This window comes from Dermacentor silvarum, chromosome 4 (genome assembly GCF_013339745.2).
Source record: "Dermacentor silvarum isolate Dsil-2018 chromosome 4, BIME_Dsil_1.4, whole genome shotgun sequence".
NCBI classification, from domain to species: domain Eukaryota; kingdom Metazoa; phylum Arthropoda; class Arachnida; order Ixodida; family Ixodidae; genus Dermacentor; species Dermacentor silvarum.
This window is the reverse complement of record NC_051157.2, coordinates 107,051,665-107,077,113: the sequence shown is the minus strand read 5'-3', so window position 1 is coordinate 107,077,113 and position 25,449 is coordinate 107,051,665. Positions and strand designations below refer to the sequence as shown.

Below are 25,449 nucleotides of genomic sequence, written 5' to 3'. Positions count from 1 at the left end.
TGCTTAGGTGCTGTTTAGAGGCTGTTAATAACAAAATTATGCAATTACCAGCGCTGTGGCATAGCGAATATTGCTTCAGTGGTATGTTATACCGTATTTACTCGATCCTAACGTGCCCTCGATTGTAATGCGCACCAGTTTTCCATGATGACAAAAAAAAAAGTCCTTTACAGTACCGCGCACCTAATGCTTTCAAACAGAAATACAACTTTCTCTCATTTGGAAAAACAGATTTCCTCCCGATGCACTGAAGTTGCGATAAATAAAAAAAGTCGCAGTTTCGCCCGAAAGGCGAAGCATCGAATGCAATAGCAAATTAGTAGACCGCTATATGAACTAAGGATAGCAGTTTTATCGGCCGTATAAACTTGCAAACATTCACTTACTAAATAAATTAACAAGCACGGTGTCAAGCGCACACAAGCAAACATGAACACATCTCGCTCGTTGATCGCAGAAACGAACTGTCAAAACACTCGAGTGATGAAGCGCGGCGAGCGAATTGGCCTTCGTGCTATCGTGCCTCTCGCTTCAACGCGACCTATAAGTGGCGAAAACACGGCGCGCAACGGACTTTCCCCATTGCAGATTGCTTTCAAGATAGGGCCAAGGCGATCATATCGCCGAAGTGGATCGTCGCAGATTACGTCCTGCTTCAGTCCACTGAAATAGTTCCGCATTGCTTTGCTGGCGAAAATCCTCTCCTTCTGTTTGCGCCAGTCCCGAACGCAAGTTTCGGATTCTCCAACCGCCCGTGATGCAGCCCGATTTCCGTCCGTCTCCACACACATGATCACTTTCCTTTTAAATGCGGCATCATGATGAATTTCCCAGTCCTTAATGCTGATAGAGCAGACGCAGAGAACGTGAATACAGACGGTAGACTATTGCCTAAGCACGTGTACTGCAGCACATGGAGGAAGCTACAGTGGCTAAGGCTCGACACGCGTGGGAGGCGGCCATTTTGAAATGCCAACAGCTATATGGTAATGCAGATTTAGGGTCGTACTCGATTCTAACGTGCACGCAATTTTTGGACCTGTTTTATCGGAAAAAAAGTGCGCTTTAGATTCGAGTAAATACGGTACTACTAATTTATAACCAATTTAGCCAAGGTGAAATTTTGCTGCAGTTCGTCTTTATAGGGGGCTATGACATCAAATTTTCAGGCTTGAATCATGCATTGCATGTTAAACTGTACACGTCCCACAGCAAGCTGGCAAAATTTTATTGCATAACAGGTACAATCATAGTTGAACCATACAGTAGTTAGGCAACACTGACGAGTGACGAAATCATAGTTAGTATAACAACTCTGGAGGAAAAGCTGGGCGAAAAAAGCGGAACCTGCAAAGGTTCCGCCATGTTGCTATGACTCATTTTTGTAGCGTTAAGATTATTGAAAATATTATGCAACAAGCATTTACACATAGCATGTGCGCTTTGACAACGTTTAAAGGTCATTCCATATATTTATTAGAAAGTTGGATGGCTATTTATAAAATTTGGATGTAAAATTTGTGGCGCCTGAAAGGCTGCATTTGCAGACGCCTGAACTAGATGGAGCCGCCATACTAAGAGGCTTGGGATTGCATTGATTGCGTGACTTGTATGAGTTGCATCTCATCGTCTGTGCCTGTACACCTGTACGGGGTAGCAACGGGGCGGCGCCCTTGTGGTTGCCAATTTTAATGCATTGCTGCTGTGGGGAGCTTTTCTTCTAGAGTTGCTTATATTAACTCCGTGGACGAAATGAACTGCGTAGTATGTGGTCAGTGTGCGGTATACGTGAGCATCGGTATGCACTTTCGTTTTCTTGTGTGCATCTTAGTGGTCAGCTGGCGATAGTTACTGTGGCCGGTCTCTGGTTTGTGCTGTTTTTATCACGCGAGTGAAATAATTATATAGGCACGATGCAATGGCGATGCCCTTGCAGTGCCATTGGGTGTGGAGCAAGGAGAGTCTGGCGTGCTGCAGATAAGATTATGAAAATTTTTGGAGCAAGCAACACAGCAGTGGTCTCGCACTTATTACTTATTGATGTCACACAAGACATGCCAAAATGGTCGCTGTCAGTGAAGGGGGTGACTTGGAGGCAGCGATTTCGGATTCTAATTTTGGATTTAAAATATGCAGTGCGAGTCAGTTTTTTTCTTTTTGCTTTGTGTGTGTGTGTTATAACTGTATTGGTCTCTCTATGTTAAGTCATAATGACAAACTGAGAATAGTTGGGCAACCATGTCATGGCCACTTTAAGGATAATGTACAAAAGATGCCCTGTGCATGCCTTTTCATTGCACCGGCTGTTACTGCCGTTACTGCAAAGTGCAATTTTCAGTGCCACGACAAACCACCACTGTGTAGCCCAAGCACAGACACACACACACACGCACTGAAATTTGAGCTCAGCGTCTCGGCACATGATGTGTCCTGCCTTCTCTCTTGGTGCAGTACTACAGGAAGGCACGCCAAATGGCCCTGCACAGGACACACCCCGAGCTCTTGGAAGGCGACGTTGGGGTAAGTTGATATTCAGCAGTAATAGTTGTGTCCAAGGATAACTTGAGCTGCATCAAGACTGTTAGTTCTTGGTATAACACTTGCATGGCTACGAGTTTGACAGAAACCTGTCCACTCAGTGGGTGCAGTTGAAAGTAACTTAAGCCTTTAATTCCCAAGTTCTTTCCTGAAAAAGTGCATGAAATTTCCAAATCTTTTCTTCTACATAGCCAATATTTTGCAAGTAATCTTTTCAATAAAAAAAATTAGTTGTAAGGTTTATCCTTAGTATTCAATGAAAACATTGTGTAAGGTGCCAGCAAGGAGCTTCCTCAATGTCTACAATAATATTCTCTACACTCATGACAGCCAAATTAAACTACAACTACAATATGACATGCATGAGTGCGCCAAGTCGGCAGTTACGAGTGGAATGAGCTGATGTAACTCATTACCACAAAGAAAATCAAAATGCCCTGTGACTGACTACGGTTCATCATTGGAAATATGGATACAAACTGTCAACAAACGCAGCGCAGGCTTCTGGGTTAAAGATTTAACTGAGCACTTGTCAAAATATACACATAAATAAGAGCACATTGGTGAGTGCTCGTTTTAGTTACTATAGCAGAGTATGTGATCTATGAAAGGTTTAGACTTGAATCAAATGTGAACACATTTTGTGTGCTCGTTTTAGTTATTATTGCAGAGTATGTGATCTATGAAAGGTTTAGACTTGAATCAAATGTGAACACATTTTGTGTGTTACAATTTGCGCCTTAATTTGACCCTACAGTACACAACAGGCTATGAGATTTCTCGTATGCAGTATAACCATCGAGCAGTAGCAACATGATTCCCATATTTAATGGAGCAACTTTTGTATGACAGACATTACATATCTTTGCCCTGCGTAGATTGACCTTCATAATGGCATGGATAATGGCACCCCTTACTTGAGCTTATTGATTAGTATTGGTAGAGATAGCAATTACCAGTAGTGTGGATTGCTCGAGAGAACAAATTCTGAATCGCCCTGCAGTGCTTGGCAGAATTGCAATAGTTTTCTCAGTATTGCATCTGCGCAGCTACTGGTAGCTGCTGACAATTTATTGAACACAAGGAATATGGAACATATAGCAGACAGTAGCTCAGGCGTTGGAAAAAGCACTGGTTAGCATTGGCCGTGTGAGGCGCGCTCGTGCCCAAGCGCCTGTGCAACTAGGACATGCACCATCATTGTCTTCGAAGACGACACATCACTTAGCAAAGTTAAATGACAGGCAGGGCTAACAGGTGGTTGTACTGAACACTCAAGTATTGTAACAAATGGGATGGCCAAATATTTTTCACGTGGCAGTTTGTTTGACTGCACTGCGATTTCCCTCCTTTCCTGAAAAACTTTCCGTACTCAGTGCACCTGTCGAGCAGTGTTTAACAGGAGACTTCTGCTGCCCCATTTCCCTGCCTCCTACTTGCGAATATTTCCAGCCCAAGCTGCAAATGCGCTATCCCCGGCCCATGTCAGAACCGCCATCGCCATCGGCATCGCGTACTTCCACGCCAGCACCCTCGGAGCACGGTAGCGAAGATGAGGAGGAGGAGGAAGAAAACGAGGATGACGAGGAATACGCTGACGCTGTGGAGCGAGAAGCACTCAGCACCAAATAGGCCGTTGACACTTTCTCATCCCCTCCCCCACCCTCCGCGTTGTAGCAATGTGATCTGAAACACTCCATGTGGTGTGAGTAAGTGGGAAGCGAGAGGCCCCGCCAGAACGGAAGCTCTGCCATTTTGTCGTACTTGCTTTCGGTAGCCATTTCGAAATGAGTTTCTGTTGTGCTGATTGGCACTTCCCCTTGCGAATGACATCCCATGACTTCATTCCGAGTTGCCTGTGTTCAGCAGAGGTTGCCCTCAAGCCAGACTCGGTCATGTGTGGATTGTTATGGTCATGGTATGCTTACGAGCTGATTATTTTTGTTGATTTTAACCAACACATGGCTGGTGCACAGAGGAAGGACCGGTTCACTGTTTCAGAAGCGAGGCGAACAGCGCAATATGCTCTTGCACAGTCGTTCCGACGATGGCCGCTCTCAAGGCTAATGCGCTACTCTGCCAGTGGGAGAGTATTCAGATTGCTACAAATCCCACCCCTATAGTCATTCCCTCATGGTAGCATCGGTAAAGGGGGAAAAAATGGTGATGGCCATATCTCTGCGGGGTGAAGGTTCACTTTTAGTTTCTCCACACTTTGCCACGGCTGTATATCTCGCATGCAATATTTGGTAGCATTTTTGTCTGGTAAAACCAAGCTCTGCAGTCATTACAACTGTGGTCTTAAATAATGCTGAATCATGCTCATTACAAGGTATATCAAATGTGCGGTTTTGGTTCATTGTTATGAGAAGCCAGGCAGCAATGGTAGTCACCTCCTATAATGCTTGCTGTGGTGTTCCTACTTTTTCACCTGGTGTTCCAGGGTAGCAGTTTTTATTATCTTTTTTTCTCAGCTGCCTACAGCTGCTGTTGCTTCCTGTCATTGGCACTTGTCACCTAGTGTTGCGCTAGTCCTTTTCCCATCTTCACGTTGAGCTCGTGCAGACTCGATGCCCCCCCCCTCCCGTTTCTCGGGTTCTTGACATGTTTCTTCTGATCGCAGGGATCCAAGAAAGATGCCAATGTATCACATGACATGTCCTTGCTACTTCTACAACCCAAAGCAATTTGTATGTTAGACTGCTACAATTTTAAACTTCTCTGTGCTAGTGCCATCGGGTGATGAATTGTTCTAGCGGGTGTGAATAATAACTGAGCCTCCAAGTAGACATGTTGGATGGTTGCTGCAGCAATCTTTTTAGCGATGTTCTAGAAATGTACCCATGTGTGTGGACTGTCTTTTCTTTTTTGCAAGAGCATTTACCTGTCGTGTTGTCTTAGGCATGCTGTCTCTCCATTGCTACGGTTTGAGCAACTTTTTCTTAGTGGCCAGCATCTTTTTTTTTTTTTTTTTTTTTTTTTAGTGTGTGAATTTTTAAAAGGAGTGCGTGAATGATGTCTAGAGCAAATTGTGGGATGATAGTTACGGTAGTTATTTAACAAAATGCCCCTTTTTTATGTTGTATTGGTGGCCTTTTAAATTGGAATTGTCCACCTTTATGAACAAAAAATAGTTTTGGGGGCATAACTGATAACATAACATGAATGTCACCCAAGTGTTCTTTTAAACATTACACACCAATACTCAAGCCTCATTGATGAAAGTGTTGGGCAATCTTGTACACTTCCAATTTCACTCTCTGTGTTGCAGTCTCTAAAAATTGTGCCATATGTTGTACATTTCTTCAGGAAATGGAATGGAAGCAAAAAAAAGCAAAAGCTTGCCCTCTCTAATTTTTCTAAAACTTATATTAAATTGTTGTGTGCTACTCTTCTACATGAATGAGAGATACAAGGCTTTTTACAGCCTAATGTATTTACAAATGGATAAATAAAGGAGTTGGGTCTTGTGTAGGTCTGTGTTTTACAAAGTCTATTTCATTCTATCCTTCACCTACCCCTAACCCACCCAACCAATTGTGGTTTAAGACTGTAAAATTAATTTTTCAGGGCAGTGCACCTACTGAAGTATTTTTTTTTTTTACTTGTTCCAGCAGCTAAAAGCTACTTTGTGTCGTAAGAGAGTCTTGGGAGACCCCTTTACAGATACCATCCATGTGATAAAAAAAACGATAGAGCTTCAATGCCAGCATTAGCAGAAGTATCTGTTCCCCTGCATGGCTTTTGCAGCAATGATTTGTTTACACAGGTTGTTGCTGTGATAGCCTTAGGCATAGATCAAAGCCAGGTGTCCTTTTAGATTTTTTTTTTTTAGACTGGCTTTAAACAATGCATGTATGTTGTGTATTTAGCGCTGTTGCAATTGGCTTGGGTATACAGGGGATCCAGGCATGGGGGATGCCAACTCAGGGAGGCTTTCCAAGACTCTTTATTGTACACTTTTGAAGATAACCTGAGCAGCGGCACAGACAGCGAGTAACTCTCGGGCTGCCGCAGCTGTTGCTGGACGCAGTAGAGCGTGAAACCTGAAGCTCTCTCTGGGAATGGTTATAGCGACTGCACCCTGTGATCCCACAGCAGGTCTGATGCTTGTTGGTAACATACGTTTTGGCGCCTGCCGCTAGGCGCTTTACCACATCAGCCGTGCTGCGGCCGCGTCTCCATCAAAATAGTGCACTTTCTCCAATTTGTGGTGCCTTTCTTTAATGAAGCACATGTTTTACAGCGAGCACTTGCGGCGGATTTGGTGTCACCTTAAAATTATTTTTATTTGTGAGCTCGCTCATCTGCTCACAGCAGTATGGAACTGCATGCAGCCAACTAACTTAAATTGCCCATCATAACACGGCTTTCCACATGCGAGAGCAGGAAGGGGAGCGACGTGTTATGCTAAAACTCGGTGTTGGTGTCGCACTTCCACCATTTTCGCATTGCTACAAAAAGCAAAGTACCAGTCCAGTACCAAAGCCCTGGACTGGTACTAAAGTACTGGTCCCGTGCCCAAAACCTAGACATGTGATTTCATGCTTTCAGCTTTCTGCTCCAATGCAAACATTGTGTGGTTGTATGACTATTCCACTATTAGTTGAAGGCAAGCTGATGTGGCTGCGTGATATGCAGATGCGCCGACGACATGCTATTCAACATTACATAGTATCTGAGATGTGTAGGCAGATTAGCAAGTGATATGCTGAAAATGGGCTCTTGTACTAGTGTGAAGAGTCCATGCCTGGTTGATCACAGAGAAGAAAAATCTACTCTAAATCAACTGTAGAAGGCTGCCATAAGCACACTAGTAAGTACTGCAGAAGGGTAGCTTACTTATAAAACTTATTTTTCTCTTTAGCGTTTCTTTAAACCACTAAACCACAGTTGATGAATCATTGAGATATGGCTCCAGGTGCGACTTATAAGGCTGACCTGAAGGTTACGAATTGGAGTTTGTAAAGAAATTCGTGTTGCCTTATATACCTTAGGCATACCTTGCAAACAGAACAAAGTGCCCTTCTCTTGAGGAAACTGTATGTTATGTTTTCTGTGCTTTAAGAGGACTTCTGCAATCTACTTCTGTACTAATTCTAAATTTTTGCACCACCATAATCACTGTAGTCACAATTGTGGACATAAATGTGGCACGCAGAGTCAAATACAGAAGAACCTAATTGATACGATCCCATTACGTACGATTTCCCGGTGCCAACGCTTGCGATCGAGAACACAGAAAATGACCCAATTGAGTTACGCTTACTTTTTTTCCCGGTTCCCTGAAAACACAATCTTTTGGCACCAACGTTCAGTACATCGCCCAACTGTGATAGTATGATACGTTTTCAGGCCGCTAGATCCCATGTAAACGAGAAAATGTGCGAGGCGCGCCCGATCGAGAACAGTAGCCAACCGCCGCAGTGGCTTCACTGCAATACCCGTTTCGCGTAAAAATGCAAGCACGCACTCAGTTTCTTATTTCGATCACCTCCTGGGTCCTCGCATGCTGCATTCACAGCTATTACTGCCAACACTATTGCGATAAGCATCACCCATCCGTTTTACAGCGCGTGGGGCGTGGTGCCGTTAGAAGCGTACTGCACGCTTTTAGTAGGCGACAACCCAAACGCCTCGCTGTTCCCTGCTGCAGGCGGTGCAATGTGAGCGTCACGTTTTGCTTTGGCATTGCCCGCCAGCTCGATTTCATTTCGGTTTCCCATCGCCATCTTAAAACACTATGCAATAGGAAAACAACAAAACGCTTCTAGTGCCACCGAAGCCCCACCAGCTCTGTGCACGTTCAGCGTCTTGTGCCGCAACAATTCAAGCAACGCTTCGCATTGCGTAGATGTCAACTACAGTTGAGGCTGTCAAATTTCTTAGTCACTTCGGATCGTACGTTTTCTCAGGTAGTATTCTTTTTTCTCGCACTTTTTTTTTCTACAAAACATGGAACGAGGTTCTACTGTACAGGGTGAAGTCGAGCAACATGCGAAGCCACATACTTCCTTTGAGTGGAGCAGAGGGATTTGTTTGCAAATCGGTAGCCAGTACTGCAAGGAGATTAGTCCTGTTAAAAGCAAATGGGGGTCAGCAATTTGTAATGTTATATACCTTGTAGAGTACAATTTATCAGTCATAAATGGGTACATTATGATGTCATGGGAGCTTGTACCGCACTTCCACAGTTGTGGTGCCGATTTCGTCCTATGTTTACACAATTTTCTTGCTTACAAAAGCTCTGTCGTCTGTAAAGTGACGCTTTGGACTCTGGAACACTGCGATTCATCGCTTCAGCTTAATTTCAATATTTGCCTTTAATAACACTTGAAGCACATCCTGTGCTTAATGTGGGATAAGCTAATGCCATAAACCCACCAACAGGAGCTAAAGTAAACGGGATAAGCGTGAGCACACAAAGCAGACAAATGGCTGCATCAGAACTGTTCAGCACTAGGTGAGTATGATGGATCAATCGTATCACACGGTGCTTGTTGGTCTTTATTCCTTCCTTGCCTGTGCTCTGCCTGTTAAAACCCTGAAACCTGCGGGCCCCTTCCTAATTTCTTGAAGACTGGTTGACGGGAGAAGTGTTTCAGCTGCTTTGCATGACTGTCTTGTTGCACTGTCATGTATGTGCTTCATAAATCGACAGCCTTGCACCGTTTGCACATTAAAAAAACTTGTGTAAACGCCTCTGGCACCAAGAGAGCTTGTTCGTGATGTATGATTTGGTGTTGGTGCTGTGCGTGTCCACTCTCACATCTGTGTTGTATTCCTGCACTGTGTGTCTAATTGTACCTTACAGGAACCCCCTACACTTTCACGAAATACATAAACCAGCACTAATGCTCGTTGCATGAATGCATAAACAATCTCTTCAAACCTAACCCTTAACCCCACAACTTCCAACTTATCATTTCAGATGCGCTGAATTTGATACCGCAAAATGCTAATTTAAATTTGGGGAAACTTAATGCAAAACCCATAGTGGCGCTTTTGGTACGCTGAAAGCAATGTTTTAGTCTTGGATAGCTCAGCAAGCCAACTGCATTAATTACTATATATATATTCAATTGTAATAGCATTAATAGATTTTTTTTTTCGCACAAATGTGCTCGCCACTGTTAGTAATAAACACGAAGTTGGTGTGGAATGGTGTTTGGGCTTTGCGGGGTGAATGATGCACCATGGTCACACTAACAAGATCCTCTGTAAGGCGATGTCTTGCACCTCTTGTGTATGAATGCATGCCCACACTCACTCAAACCTTTCAGCCAAGCACTACTTCCAACCTCTTTCACACTCCTACGAGAAATAGTGCAGTGTCCGTTGTTCATCTTGTCATGTTTAATTAAACCCACAAAATGTCTCTCTTCCAGACCAGGTCACCGGTATTGTCAGTCAGTGCAGGTTCTCTTCTCAAGTGACGCTGGAGCACCCGTCATCACTTCTACTCCGAAGCAATAAAACACTTCTGTTTTGCAGTTGTTCAGCACATATTCACGTGTTGTTTCATAAAAACGTCCATTCTGCTTCCATTGGGAGCAGTATGTTTACAAACTTGGGTTAAGCAGAAGTTTACCTGAAACTTCCACTACCTCATCGGCTTTAGAACAACAGGAAAAGTCTGACGAACATGTCATATGGTGATGCAATAAATAATGAATGAAGTCCAATTCATCATGCAGTTGCTGGAAAGTTCATGCACATGAAATGTAGAAGTTTCCACGGTGTTTCCACTATGAAGACTTCGCTAGGCAAGCTATCGCGCCAGAGGAGGAAGGGAGTAGTAGGTATAGGATCTTCCAGTAAGGCTGCCACTACTGCTTTGTTTACACCACCAGGAGTAAGTGACCTCAGATAGATGCCCTCGATAGCTGCTCCGAGAAGACTTGAAAATTATCAAAAGTTTGTAGTGAAAATTACGATTCTATCGAAGACAAGTATTACCGTTTCAGTGTGCATTAATCTTTGAACCACATGGCAAAAGAGGCAGTTGAAAGTCTGCAGCTTTATTTTGAATGCAAGACCCCCGTGTGTATAATGTGTCTTTCTGAGCTATCCTCTGCATGATGCATCAGGGAGTGTCCATCTGACTTAAGTATGAGGGCTCGTCTACTTCTCACCTCGACACGAGACCCTGTTGTGCATAATGTGTCCATCTGAGCTATCTTCTGCGTGATGCATCAGGGCTTGTGTGTCCATTATGAGGGCTCGTCTGCTTCTAAACTTTTAATGCATTAGCATTCTTGGAGTACTTCACGCACATTACAGGGGCTACCTAGGTATGTATGCTTGTATGGAACTGCACCTAACCATTTTCCTGCCTACATGGGTCACTAAGTAGTCCATGGTCGAATGGGTAACGCATGCTTTAGGAACAAGGCTCGAAATCAACTGTCGGACTAACTTGGGTCACTGAGTATGTGGCAATGTGTACATATGTACTGCTCTACGGTGAACTTCTTTCACGCCAACACGGGTCACTGTACATGCGGGACTAGGTAGGTACTGCTGTTCAGTGAAACTCTTTCGATGCCGACTTGGAGCATTGGGTATTTGCCACTTGGTCTGTGCCAGTCTTCAATGAACCTCTTTGATGCCAACTTGGGTCACTGGGTATGAACCCGTCATGGTTGCTTAGTGGCTATGGTGTTGGGCTGCCGAGCACGAGGTCGCGGGACTGAATCCCGGCCACGGTGGCTACATATGATGGGGGCGAAATGTGAAAGCACCAGTGTACTTGGATTTAGGTGCACGTTAAAGAACCTCAGCTGGTCCAAATTATTCCCGAGTCCCCCACTACGGTGCAGCTTAAATCAGATCGTGGTTTTGGCACGTCAAACCCCATAATTTTTTGTCACTGGGTATGTGCCAGTGTGTGCCACTCTTCAATGAACGTCTTTGACACAAACTTGGATAACTAGGTATGTGCCACTGGCAATGTGTGTTCTACATAGCTGAAAAAGGTCCCTTAAATTTCTCCGATGCTGAGCAGAATCAAACAAATGTCTGAAGGGTTCCTCAAGGACAGCAACCCTACGCTTTAGCAGGCTGCATGACATATGCACTGGGTATGGGCCGCTTTTCAATGAACTTCTTTCACGCCAACGCTTCAGCGAGCTGCGCAGTAAATGTGATGGGTACGTGCAGTCTTCAATGAACCTCTCGCCAACTTTAGTCACCGAGTTTGTGCCACTGGGCATGAGGCAAGCGAGGGAACAACCAGTGCACCACACTTTTCGTCTCTGAGGCCACGCGCTGGCTTCTTGGCAGCGCCACTATACTCTGTTTCAGTAGTTCTGTGCAGCACTGTGGAAGCTACAGGCTTCTTCGATCAATCAGGAGGGCGAACACATCTTAAAGGTGCCCTCCGTGCCCTGTCTACTAGCAGCAAGCGCTACAGCACAGGTGGCGGTAGTGTCTACGAAGCCCAACTGCGCAGCGAGATCAGCTGTTGAGATAACATCAGTAGAAAATTCATTATATATTTGCTCCGACACCAAAGAGATGTGCGTCTCCAAGATATTTTGAGATACAGAGGAGAAGGAGGGTTTATAAAGAGCAGTCGGCCAGTGTGTCGCGCAAGATAGTGGCGCCATCTCTTCATCCTTCTTGTAACATCCACTTGTACGCGGTGCGCTCGATGACATTTGCAGGTGCAGCCGTTTTCTTAATTAGAATTTGCGCATGTTTACCGCACTCCTTACACACTGTTCCAAGCATGTTCAATGCTAGCTTATTTGTTCCTTTGGCATGAAAGTAGCTAGTGCTAGTGCAGAAGGAACTAAGTTTCTTATCGCACTGGCACTAGCTACTCTTGGTCTATCGCAATCAATGTTAGTTTGTGTGTGTGTGTTGGCTCTTGGGCTGCGCATGCTCGCCTGGTTTTTCCGGGAGATGCGGTTTTTCAATAAAGCACAGTTGTTAGTACAGTCGTGTGTGCCTCGTCTCCTCTCTTTCCTTCGTCTATTGGCTGGTTTAAATTCTCACGAATATGGCACTACATTTTGCTGCGCAAGAATCTGCACTCGCAGGTCTCGTAGCCTTGGCTGTGCTGCAAAGAACTACTGAAACGGAGTATAGATGGCGCAGTGTGCCCAGAAAGAAGTGTGAGAGAGGAGCGTGGTTGCCGCATGATGCATTTCCAAGTGTTTGCACGCACCGGCGCACCATGCATTTCGAAGGCCATGCGTGGGCTTCAAAGGGGCGCCATTAGATGGCACCAAGTGCTCTTAAGGAAGCGCGAGAAAGGAGTCCTGCTGCAGTACATGCCTCATAACTCATTTCGATGGTGGCAATACATTGTGCCACTACTGCAGCTGTTTCAGCGAAGATTTTCAGCAATATAAAAAAATTGCCTGTGGCAGAGCACAATTCTAGTCCATGAGCTGGTCTATTCAAAGAGGCCGGCATTACTTGCACAAAAAATTGAAATACATAATCGACAAATTGAGAAAAATTTACAAATAAGTTTTTAAAATTACCTTACAGCACATATTGCAATTTACAAATTCTAGCTGGGGAGTTCGCAAGGCCATCCGGATCCACTTGGAAGGAATTCTCAGGATGACACCAGTTTCGAGATATTAATTCCCGACCTTTGTGAATGTATTTACAATGGCGGTCCAGTTACTTCTGTGATTCAATGCATAAAACAACGTTTTGTTAAGAAAGTAAGTGGAACAACAGCACATTTTTACCTCAGCTTTCACGGCGCCTATCTCGTAAATGGTGTCATCCACACAATGCGTTCCAAGTGGATCTGCCTTGTGAACCCAGTTAGAATTTGTCATCATCTTACTGTGTTCCATATCCTAAAGCAACACAGGGATGTAAAAAGGAGCCGTGGTGGAGGACTAACGTGCATGCAAGATTCAGTAAAAAAGTATTTCTGTATCCCACCAAATTGTAATGTGGAGAGAGAGAGAGAATAAACTTTCTACAGAAGAGCATGTGACCAAGCACACTGCAGTGAGTGGTCTCCCAAGTCCAGAAGCCCAGCGGCCTTAGCTGCCCTTCTCGCTCGGTTGACTAGTTCGAGCTGGTCCATTGTCTTAGCTGGATAGTGCTTCCTCCCATTGCCGTGTGGTGGGGTGCGTTATGGGTGTGAGCTATGGTGTGCTCGCGCAAGCCCACACCATATGATAGAGCATTGTGCATTCATTGCTGTGTGGGCACTTATAAGAATACAGCGCAGTGTGTATGGCTTGATACACTCAAGTGCGGATATGTGTTTGTTTGAAGTTTCAGCCATACTATGGCTTCCTCTTGCGTGGGAGCATTATGCGGCGGTGGTAGTGTTCACTGCAGGCAATAGTGTTGTAGGATGTGTGTGTAGGTTGATGGTATCGGCTTGGAGTGTAACTGCTCGGCGCGTCCCTCTCGTGGCTCCTGGTGTGCATGCGCAGGCGTGTGCCTGCTGTTTGCCGCAAAAGACTCGTGCCCAAGAGTCCACACAATGTGTATGTATGGGGGGAGCTGGTGTACTCTACTCCGAATCGATGTGCAGCCCTTCAAATTTTGGCATGCTGTCTGAGAGTCCGTCAGGACTATGACGCACTCCGAGTGTGGGCTTGTCATGATGGCTAACGCTATCGCTAGTTCATCTGCTTCCGCAGTGCTCGCTCCAGAAAGCAACGACTCATTTATTTTGTTCCCGTGATTGTCGACTATGCTGGTGACGAATTCAGTGCTTCTTGTGGTGCTGGCCGCACCTATGTACAAGACACTAGGGTGGTTCTCACAGAGTGGAGTTTCATTTATTCAATCTTGACTGGACCTACGAAATTCATCAAATTATCCGGCAGGTTGAATTAAACAAGATGCAGAAAAAAACCTCAACACACCACTTATTCATTTGGCAGTATTTTCACCAATTCTAAGACGCCCCAGAATCAAACGCGTGCCCACTTTCTGTGTCCAATGCAGTAGCTCCTAAACAAAGTAGAAATGTAACAAGTACCCTATTTTTTAGCAAGGAAAATGGGCAAGGGTCTAATATGTGTTGCACAGATGTGGCCAGCTTCCTAAAGTCAGCTTCGCCACAATACAGCCATGTTATGTGGCAAAGCATACAAACACCGCCCGTCAAATTTTTCTGGGAAAACAAAGGCGCGCCATAGGATCGGGTAAATACCGTAATCAGGCACTGTGACCTACCATTATTGCTTGAAAATCTTCCTAGGGCAGGCCCAAAATAGGCATTTTCGGCAGCATCTCCTAAGCTCCACCGAGACAGACGCTGCCAGTAAAGGGGTCGCTATTGGGAGCCAGATGCATGCTGTATGGTCACATTTGAATTATTTGGCAAAGGCCACCTTTAGGATTGAAATAACGAAAGTTTGGCCCCATAGAAATTCATAGGCGCCAACCAGACCTTCAGTCGGCATCAAGTTAACCGAAGTCGAATCAACGGCAGTCTACTGTACTTCCTCGCGAGTGCCTGCGCTCTGGCTTGTTGCCTTCCGATGTGAAAGGTCGGGTGCACGTTCTCAGAAATCGGTGAGATGTGCATAATTTCCTGTATTCGTGTAGGCAGTGGCACTTGGTCTTGTGGAGCAGCATTAGGAGTACGAGAAATCGCAGTTCGGGACAGAAATATTTACTTTTGGAGCAGAAAGGTTGCCGTTTGGAGCAAGGAAACAATGCCTTGGAGCAGTAACTTACTTCCCTGGTGCACAGAGGAATTAAGCTCTGCATGGAGTAAACGAAAAAAAAAAATGCTGTAAAAATTAGTTTAAAAAAATTGCATCCGTTATGTTTTATACTAAGATGCTAGTTCTTTTCTTCAAATTGCTGCTCCATTTTTTCTATTATTGTTTAAGAAGATATTTAACCCTGAATTCACAGTTACTTCTGCATTTCAATAAATAGTTGATTCCCCCCATGCTGCCCTTGGCTTCGTGATCAGTTTCGTCTGCTAAACGTTTCATTTGCTAAAGCATTTCATCCGCGAAACTCGTGTCCACAAGCGGGATACATACAGCCACCCAATTCGTTAATGGTTTGGTGGGTTAATAACAGGGTGTGAGTGCCGTATCCTTGCCCATTAATAATAATGCGCGTGGATAAGCTCATGCACTTGAAACGCATGCTAGTCATAGCGTATGGTACACAGTCAATCTGCCGGTAATTACTGTGAACTTGCCTAATATATGCTTGTGTGCTTACTTAATGGGACGGTGTAGGCACAAAGCTGCAAGCTATGAAAATTGTGCACATCGCGACAACACGCATCAGGATGCGCGACGGGCCAGGGACAGGTGAACACGAAGTGCCCCTGCCGCCACAGCCATCACATTATTTTAAGTAGAGACTATTTCAACAAAGCACAACACAGATCAAAATTAGGAGTTTTCATTGTACTGCTGGCATTGTAAAAAGCAACGAGATTGAATGTCACCACAAAAGTTTCTTCCTTTTTCTGCTCGGTTTAATTCGGAGCAGGTGCATGTCGACGCAGGAGTGGCACAATATCTGTGATAAATGCCAATTTGGCGCAGCATGTAGCAGCATTTTCTTCAAAGCGCAGTTTGGCACAGCACTTCCATCAATGTGTGGGGATTTTTGTCGGTGTGCTGGTCTTCTGTACAGAATATCTGAGATGTTTCAAACTGCAGCGTCCCGCTGTCGCGCTTTTTAGCCTTTCCCTATTGGCTTACCAGATGGGCCTATTAGGATTTCCTGTGCCTTGTTGTACACCCCTGTTTCCTCAAGGTGAAAAGTGGCCATACCTGTGGCCATACATGTGTGCCACACTTGAATCTGTACCATGCCATACACCCTGCGCTGTATTATTATAATTTATAAATGCTCGCACGGCGATGAGTGCGCAACACTCTACCACATGGTATGTATGTACATGTAATGTGGACGCAGCAGCTGGAAATCAAACCCACGACATCATGCTTGGCAGAATGACACTAATGCTACTGAGCCACCGTTAAAACTTCAAAAGGCAAGACAAGTTCAACGCAGGGTTCTAACTAAATTGTGCAGAAAACTTCCCTTTGCGTATGTCCCTGGATGCACCAGGGATGACTTGCATGGCCACACATGAATAACATAGACAGTACACGAATGAAGCATTCCTTTATCTCGGAACTGAAAACACCATAGGTGGTGATGACGTTGCGTCCCTCACATCGCAGTTCCCCCCTTGAATTTTTTCGCCCATAAGTTCACATGCTTGGTCGATTGGCTGGCCTGCTTTTACCTGTCCATCTCAACATGGTCACTGCCAGCTCCACTGTCTGCAAAGCACGTGGCCAGGATGTGGGCGCTGTGGTCGTGTTCTTCGCGCTGGTCCTCGCAGCCACGGCTTGAAGCCAGGACAGTGCGGAGTGTGTCCTCCAGCTGAAGCTCGGGGCGACGGCACTCACTGCGTGCACTAGGGCACACACTCACGAGTGTGTCGAGAGTGGATAGCAGGTGCTCGCGGTGGGGGCCTGGTTCATGTCGAAGCATTGCAGCCAGCTGCTCCACAAAGCCCATTCGGATGAGCGTGTCTACAAGACAGAGAAAATGGCATCACATGCATTGTCAGACGGATTGATTTAATAAGATCAAAGCCAAATTTCATTCACTGTTCCAGCTCGAAAAGGCACAGACATAAACGAGACACATAAGACGAGAAACTGCTCGCAACTGAAAATTTTATTACAAAAGAACATGCGTTAAGCGATTGCCAAGTAGAGAAGCCAAGGAACCCGTGATCAGCAACACAAAAAGCAAAAACAAATTTCATTACTGTCACACTTACCGGCACTATGGAAGAATTAAGTGCTGACAAGTGTTAATGAAAACATGAATGCATTTTACAACAGATTTACAAAACATATGTCTTGAAAATGGCGCTAAGCACAGGATTTCTGCTAGATAAATACCGCAGTCACACTCTCGCTTTCAATGACCACTTAAACCAAGAGACATTGTGGGCATGCTTAATTGGCTCCTTTATGTGAGCTCGTGGAAGGGAGAATATGGAGCTTGCAGATTTCGATGATCCTTGATTTCTATGGTCATTGAAAGCGAGCATGTGACTATAATAAACGACTTCATTACTGCTTGGTTTCAGTTCTTCAACAGGGCGAAATAAAGTGAAAATTTTAAATTAGTGAAACTTTGTTCATTAGCTATCACCACAATGCAATTTGTTGCGCATGCTATGCCTGCCTGTAGAACTAGTCCAGTGGATGAGACAGAATTTCACTATCTGCCACGGAATATTTTACACTTTTAATGTCTACTTCTAAAAAACGATCACCTGATGTGCCATGGGAGATATGAATAACAGAGAAAGAACACAACCTTACTGAAGACAATAACCTGGTCCGAGTCTGCGGAGAAATACAAGTGATGCCAGATACAATGTAAGGTCTGTTTGGCAACTCTCTCAAAAAAGAAAGGGGGGGGGGGGGGCACATATTAATACAAATATGCTAATACAAGGCCCCATCCAATAGCTTAACAATTGACATGTGTGGACCAAACCTGCCACTCCTGTGCGCAGTACTTCAAAACTGCGATGAGCTCTGTTATTCAAATGAACCTATGTTTCCTGAGAAAGAATCACAAAAGAACACCCACCTCTGCTTCTCCCCTGCTGGGAACACAATGATGAAAGCAGAAAGCCTGCTTTGGTTTTCAGTCTCAGCGAGTCCGACTGCAGCGCCCTCAGTAACACTGAGAAGCCGTCCAATTTCTCAAACTCCAGGTACACCAAAATATTGTGGCGCACAAGACCTGAAAAGAAAAGGTGCAAATCGTGATACAAGCAATGAAACCAATCGTTCTTAGTAGGTGCATGGCACATTTGTCCTTTTTATTCTTCTGTGTCCTGTTTTTGGGCTGTTTTTATTTTGTTTTTTATTGGCAATTATACAATATTCCTGCAACACTCACAATGTTGGCGTCATTCCAGAGATGTGTGTGTGTGTGTGTGTGTGTGTGTGTGTGTGTGTGTGCGTGCGTGCGTGTGTGTGTGTGTGGCGTGTACAGTAAATCCAGTAAATCTTCGTTTTAATGAAGTCACCAGGACAATAAGAACTGTAATTTGTTTTAAATGGCATTTCGTTACAAGTGCAGAGCCTCCACAGAAGTGAGCTGAAGTGGTCTCTAAATGACCCACAGTAGGGCAGGGTGAGGATGCCAACAGCACAGCTCATAAAATGTGCATTGTACTACACCCACCGGACCCTGATCATGCGAAGGAAATTTACAGAATAATAAAATTGGGTTGGAGTGCATACGGCAGGCATTGTCAAATCCTGACTGGGAGCTTACCACTGTCACTGAAAAGAAAATTGTACAATCACTGGACAGAAACTTTGAGGTTAACAAAGAAGCTTGAGAACAAGTTAAGGACCGCACAAAACGATGGAACGAAAAATGTTAGGCTTTTTGTTAAGAGCCAGGAAGAGAGCGATGTGGATCAGAGAGCAAATGGGGATAGCCGATATTCTAATTGATATTAAGAGAAAAAAAATAGAGCTGGGCAGGCCACGTAATTCGTAGGATGGATAACGGGTAGACCATTAGAGTTACAGAATGGGCACCATGAGAAGGGAAGCGCAGTCAAGGACGGCAGAAAACTGGGTGGGTGATGAAGTTAGGAAAGTTGCAGGCGCAAGTTGGAATCAGCTAGCGCAAGACAGGGGTCATTGGAGATCACATGGAGAGGCCTTCGTCCTGCAGCGTACATAAATGTAGGCTGATGATGATGATGAAGATGAACTACACCCACATTGAATAGCGGGTACATGACAGTGGAGGAATTCTGCTGACAACCGTGAGCAGCTGGCTCGTCTGTTGGTCATCGGCATGTTATACAGTTAGGCACAACCAGCTGCTGCCATGTGGTGGAGTGATCATTGCAGTGCTCTTTGCACCTGCAAGTCGATAGAAAGAAAAGCAAAGGGCCACCACGTATGCTACGTCACATGGTCATGTGCAGGCCCATGCAAATTTTTACGTTTCCCATTTCACACTAAGTGGGGTCTTGCGCCACTGTGCTTCAATTACTCCAGTCTAAAATAAAATGCGTGCACTGCGGTGAGTACCAGGAAAGACTTTGAATTAAGCGATATTTCAAATAAAGCGATCTTGTTATAAACGAGGGTTTACTGTATGCTGTCCTGGGGGGCTATTCTGTAAGAGTCTACCTAGTGGACTCTCCATTTCTGCTGTCGCTGATTGTCTACTGCTTGACGTGCAGGAAGGAGACTGGCTGGCACCTTCCTGCACATCAAGCAGCAGCCAATCAGCGACAGCCGAAATGGACAGTCCACTAGGTAGATTCTTACAGAATACAGCCCATGATCGCCTGCAGTGCCCTTCAGGCAGCGAAAGAGAACTCAGAACTAGCATTCTGTATACACCAGCCTTTGTTTGTCCAACACGACAGACTATGCTGGAGCACTGGCACGAGAGCGCATGAACACCCCCTTCAAAAAAAAAAAAAAAAAAAGAACACTGACTTTGGAGCTTGAGCAATGCTTCAAGAGATGCTGGCTACAGTATATTAGATGGCATAACCATAGGTGCAGCGAAAATGGATACATCAGCATGTCTTGTCTTGTTGCATGGTTGGAAATGCAACATGTTGGAATGCGACACGTTGGAATGAACTTGGCTACCTGCCGAGTGCATTCCAACATGTCCATCCATCACAGCAACCACACGTCTCAGCATTGACCAATATAGCTAACCAATAAGTGTCCCCCAGCAGCATATCTCAGCAGATCTACCAGCAAGCTAGCGCTTCACTTTGACAATAGCCATGCACTGACCAGCCCTAATGGCCACAACTTTGCTGGTACTACAGTAAAACCTCATTAATACGTAGTTGGCGGGGAACATGGGTCAGGTACACACTAAGCGACGTACTAATTAACCGACAATGGCAGATGAGCAGCTATAGACTTACTGGCAAAAAAACTGTTAATTCTCACTCAAACACACATGCAGACAACTTTTATTTGCGAGCATGCAGCAAAAAATCTGTGATTTTCACTTGCCGCCATGCCGGCCTTACAGTGACGACGCCATCCTCAAACTCGGCAAGGCCACGAGCCAGTTTCTCTATTAGGCCCCACTTCTCTGCGAACGCCCCCATGACGGTCAACGCACTAGCCGCGTCGGATACGGAAGGGAAATCATCCATGTCGTCATCCATGACGATGACGACAAATGAAGTAAATACTACACACAAACCGTTTGGAATGTGTTAAGCGATTACGGCTTAAGAGGTCAGCCAATACATTAGGTGCAATGACGACAGGGTGGAGGATTCATCGCGACTATATTTAAACTAGAATTACTTATTAAGCGGGTACGTATTGACAAAGATTCACTGTTCTACCACGAGTAGAGATCTCTCTAATCTACAACTTCTAGTCTGCGACTTGTTTTATCACTCACACGACACAGCGTACAGAGCTTTCAGCCGGACAGCTTCTTGGGTGGCATCCACAAGATCCAACAGAAACTTGAGACTTCGTGCGGCCTGTTTCTGGCAGTAAGGGTTGTTCTGTACCAGCTCGGCAACCAGCTCACACGCCTTTGACTGAACTCCACTGTTTGGAAAGCAAAGCAGGTCCTCGAGCACGTCAAAGCCACCAATCTTATGGAAATCTGTATGAGAGAAAGAAAAATAGGCTGCTTAGAGAAATCTAAACAAGGTAGTGGCCAAACAGACAAATACTAGCACTGTTAGCACAAGAGCCATGTGTAGACTGGCACATACACAGGCCTATCTGGTACCGGCATATCAATTACAACTTCACTAGTACTGTACTATGAACACACACACACACATGTGCATGGTAAACAGAGACATGATGTCCAGAATAAAATGTGGTATTTTGGCCATATTTGGTTCTGGACAGTATACAGGGCGTTTCATTAAAGTTGGGCCAAACTTTAAAAATATGCAAATGCTATGTAGCTGGACAGAATCAAGGTAATGTTGTTTGCTGTCGCTTGGAGATACTCAGATTATTTTTTGCATTCCACCTAATTAGATAATTAGTCTTAATTAATCAACTTCTCTATTATAATTAAATGAAAAGTGTCAATGAGAAAATTGTAGAGCAACATGAGAAACTCCCGACACAGCTTTCTGTTGCTCGATACGTGCTACAAAAAAGTGTTTTTCAGAGCGTAAAAGAAGCCCGTGAATACACGCAATATTGCCGCGCGAATGGCCGCTTGATGCACTCTGCGTGTATTTGCAGGCAGATTTCATGCTCGAAAAAGCACTTTTATGTAGCATGTATTGAGCAACAGAAAGCTGTATCAGGAGTTTCTCACGTTCTACAATTTTCTCATTTACACTTTTTATCTAATTATAATTTAGAAGTATCCCAAAGTGACGGCAAACAACATTAACTTGGTTCTGTCCAGCTACGTAGCATTTGCATATTTTTAATGTTTGCCCCAAGTTAAAGTGAAACACCTGTATACTGACCATACTGACGAAATGTGGTAGTTTCGATGCTCTCCACATTGACGGTGTAAACTGGGAAATTGTACAAGTTGGAAACATACTGATGTTAATTAAACTGTAGTTAAAGAGGTCACATGGTATACTTGAAGACAGGAATGGGAAATTCAGGCACTACACATTGTTTTATGTCAGGAGACGCATATACCAGAAAGTAAACTAGTTACATTTTGTACAAAAAAAAGAAAAAATATATATAATTTAAATGAGATTAGTTATTTCGAACTGCACTTGACTGACTGCTGGATGGTTTCTAGGGTATGCGTGAGCTAAGCTGCACAGCTCGCTCTGCAAAACAACGACTGTGGGCGTGGAACATGACACCCAGAACAATCATCATTACTGCAGTGTATCAGCTGCGCACATCCTCCAAAATTTCACATGGCAAAGTTCTCTGCGGGCTCCTTCTCAACAAACAACTCTCACAAGCAGCAATAATTTCATTTGGTTCATGCTGAAGGAATATTGCAGCTGTGCGATAGGGTGAGTCCTGTAGTGTATGTTTTCTGTCTTCGTCTCATTGCACTGCTTCAATATACATTCAACTCTTGCAAATGACGCTGTTAGATACACGCAGTGAAAACTGATACTTGACAAGGCCACAGCAAATGTAAGTTGTCTGGCCCCTGAAGGTGAACTAATTCTTTTTTTCTTAAACACCATGCGTAGAAAACCAGCTCGGAGAATATTCCACTTCAAACTAACAGCATCACGACTCTGAAGGTGCGATCTGCTTCAGCACGCAATGCCAATGCGCATGTGTATAAAGTGGACAGCAAAGATGTGCACTACAACCGCTGACAGCACCACACATGCTATTTTAGTAGCATCACAGGGCAGCAATAATAAAATGACGAAATAGAGTTCAAATCCATTTTGTGCTTCGCCCTTGGCTTGCGCTATGCCCTGCCTATGTTGTCAGCAGAGTTTGGAGCTCTGGATATTTGCCACCTGTTTGGTTTCTTGACCAGCACACCTGGTAATTTAGAGATCTTGCCGGTTACCGGCTCCACCTTCTGAATGGCAGACATTCACCAGTTTTCTTGTCTTTGTGGATGAAAATGTACACGACGAGAACATCCATTGTGTAAGCACAGTGAATAAAAAGAAAGCAAAATGAGCTAACGAAACTTTCGAGCTTTCACACACCAATGTTGGTGAAGGTGCAAGCTCGTTGCATAAGCCTTCCGATAGTGATGTTAGCTTAATATTTATCACAACTCTTTCTTGTGTTCTTTTTTCGGCACGATGCATGAAACTTTTTGACAACAAATCTAGCAATACCTTGTATCCCCCATTTATTGCTCGTCAGTGTTTATTTTTTAATCTATTTTTTATGTATACAAAAGCGGCGATCTTAGCTCTATAGCAGTGGATCAGTGGAATAGAACTGGACAAAAAGAATCATTACAACCTAGCAGCTTGGACAGCGAAACATTGATTCTCACAACCTGTGCATCAGTGTGTACAAGTTTGTCTACTTCGGAATGACGTGAGCAGTTTTACAGTGCATCTTATCTAAAGGACAAGCCTTGTCTGTTTTCGAGATGCAGGCATTACTAGTGAAGATTCAAAGCATGGAGTATCACAGTATAATCACCCTTGGCGTAGTCTATGGAACCAACGTATTCGGTGATGCTCTCAAGGGCAGACTCAAGCGTGGAGCATGCCTCCTCGGTCGGCGCCTGTTCGGCACTCTCTCGATGGTGACTCAGTGTTTCCTTGATCACATTCAGGTTCTTCTGCATTTCCTCGACGGGGGAGACCATCATGTTGGACATTGCCTCTTCCAGCCATTTCCGCCTCTGAGACAAATAAGATTACAAAGAATAATTAGGATATAAAAATTGCGCATGGTCGGCCAAAAACGAAACGGTCAATGCAGGCTGTTAAAGAGACACTAAGGAACACTATTAAATCAGTTTAAGCTAATAAAGTATTCCCATTCAAGTGACGAAAAAAATGTTTCCTATTACTGAAAAAAAAAAAAAAAATGGTGGTAAGAACTTTCCTTCCTTGAACTTCACTGCCACATAAAAAATTGGAGGACGCTTAAGCTTCACCTTTAAGAGTGGAACATGATAGCATTCAAAGATCCCCGACTGCTTCTCACGCTTCCCGGCAACTTCACTTATGTAACCATAATGTCTACTGAAAAATCCTGATGGCGAATGCTATGCATGAAGGCGAGCTTTCTGGTAGAAACGCGGCCTCCTGCGTGGGCCGATCCCGAAGGTAGTGCACAGCCACACCACAAGAAAATTACATCATTTTCAGGTTTATGTTATTGTTTTGCACTTTTAATATTTCAGTCTGAGAAGATTTAACCTAAAAGGCAAGCCGCGTCGGTGTTCTCTTTTATGACATTTGTTTGTGGGTTGTCATTCTCAAAATCCGAGAAATTCTGAGAAATAGCTTTCCGGAATATTTAAAAATCGCTTGTGGCAGGTAGCATAATTCTTATCGTTGAGCTGGGTTATTCGAAGAGGCGGACATTAGTAGCACGAGAAATCGAAACACATATTCAACTAATTAACAAAAAATGACCAATGAACTTTTTAGTTAATTACTTCACGACACATATTACAATTTACGAATTGTAGCCGGTGGTTTGCAAGATGCATCCACTTGAAATTAATTTCCAGGATGACACCAGTTTCGATATATTATTTCCCAAAGTGTGGGAAAAAATACATGGCCTCATCGTTAACTCTCAAACAAATCGAGCTTCTTTGCTAAAAACACTCAGATGGCAATGATCTGCAGGTGAAAGACTCAAAATTGTAACAAAGATGCAAAGGCAAACACCGGCTGCTAATATATCGCTCGATGTTTCCCCCGCATGAACCAAAAAGCTTACCTCAGGATCCATCGAAGCCGTGGATGAACTCGGTGCGTCTACGTTGGCCGTGTTCCGGACACAGTAGTTGAGCAGAGCCGGAAGATTCTTGGGGTTTCGCGGGTTGTCATCTCCACTCATGATTGTGGCGAAAATTTAGCAACGAACACAGTTCTTGTGCTAGTTCGCTCTTACTGCCGTGTCCCGACGGATACGAAACGTTAGACTCACGGACGTGACTTCACCAACGGGATCAGCTCACAAACTGAACTCGTAGAACGAGAAAAGCACTCTTCGTTGCTCACTCCGATTTTCTGGTCGCTTCTCGGACTTTCGGCAGTTTCGGGATTCGGGAGTTGCTCATCCCATAGTTGGCTATCTAGCAAGTTTCTAGCGCTAAAAACGGTCAAAAGTGGTCACGTTGCCGGTAAAATGAACAGTGAACGTTATTCATCGTTTGTTATCTTAACTAGAAGCCTACTAAATTACGCAAAATAATTTTTTTATTTAATAAACGCTTTAGAAACGAACCGAAATAAGAAAGCTCTGAGCTTCA

The 25,449-nt window shown here is 44.3% G+C and overlaps 2 protein-coding genes across 2 annotated transcripts in view; one reads left to right on the top strand and one right to left on the bottom strand.

Annotated features, from left to right (window-relative positions):
* The window catches only part of LOC119450483 (glycogen [starch] synthase), a 41,024-nt gene extending 31,000 nt beyond the window's left edge, over positions 1-10,024 (top strand). The window contains exons 13-14 of the mRNA XM_037713942.2: positions 2,452-2,520; positions 9,927-10,024. Of these exons, the coding sequence (XP_037569870.1) occupies positions 2,452-2,520; positions 9,927-9,974 (117 nt within the window). The 3' untranslated portion in view covers positions 9,975-10,024. The remainder of the gene's footprint in view (positions 1-2,451; positions 2,521-9,926) is intronic.
* A 6,601-nt stretch (positions 10,025-16,625) lies between these two features.
* On the bottom strand, positions 16,626-25,271 carry LOC119450482 (hsp70-binding protein 1). The gene is made up of 5 exons (XM_037713940.2): positions 24,915-25,271; positions 23,655-23,859; positions 20,971-21,183; positions 18,139-18,294; positions 16,626-17,057 (listed from the first exon to the last, which is right to left on the bottom strand). Exons 1-5 carry the CDS (start codon positions 25,032-25,034, stop codon positions 16,762-16,764), a joined length of 990 nt encoding a protein of 329 aa, XP_037569868.1. The 5' UTR covers positions 25,035-25,271; the 3' UTR covers positions 16,626-16,761.
* Positions 25,272-25,449: the final 178 nt, after the last annotated feature.

What these genes read in the sequence shown, in the direction of transcription:
- LOC119450482 (XM_037713940.2), bottom strand. Translation starts at nt 25,034, where the DNA reads ATGAGTGGAGATGACAACCCGCGAAACCCCAAGAATCTTCCGGCTCTG. An exon ending in TTCCATAGACTACGCCAAGG is followed by an intron (nt 21,184 to 23,654) that starts GTGATTATACTG and finishes TCTCTCATACAG; the next exon opens with ATTTCCATAAGATTGGTGGC. An exon ending in AGCTCTGTACGCTGTGTCGT is followed by an intron (nt 18,295 to 20,970) that starts GTGAGTGATAAA and finishes TTTTCTTTTCAG; the next exon opens with GTCTTGTGCGCCACAATATT.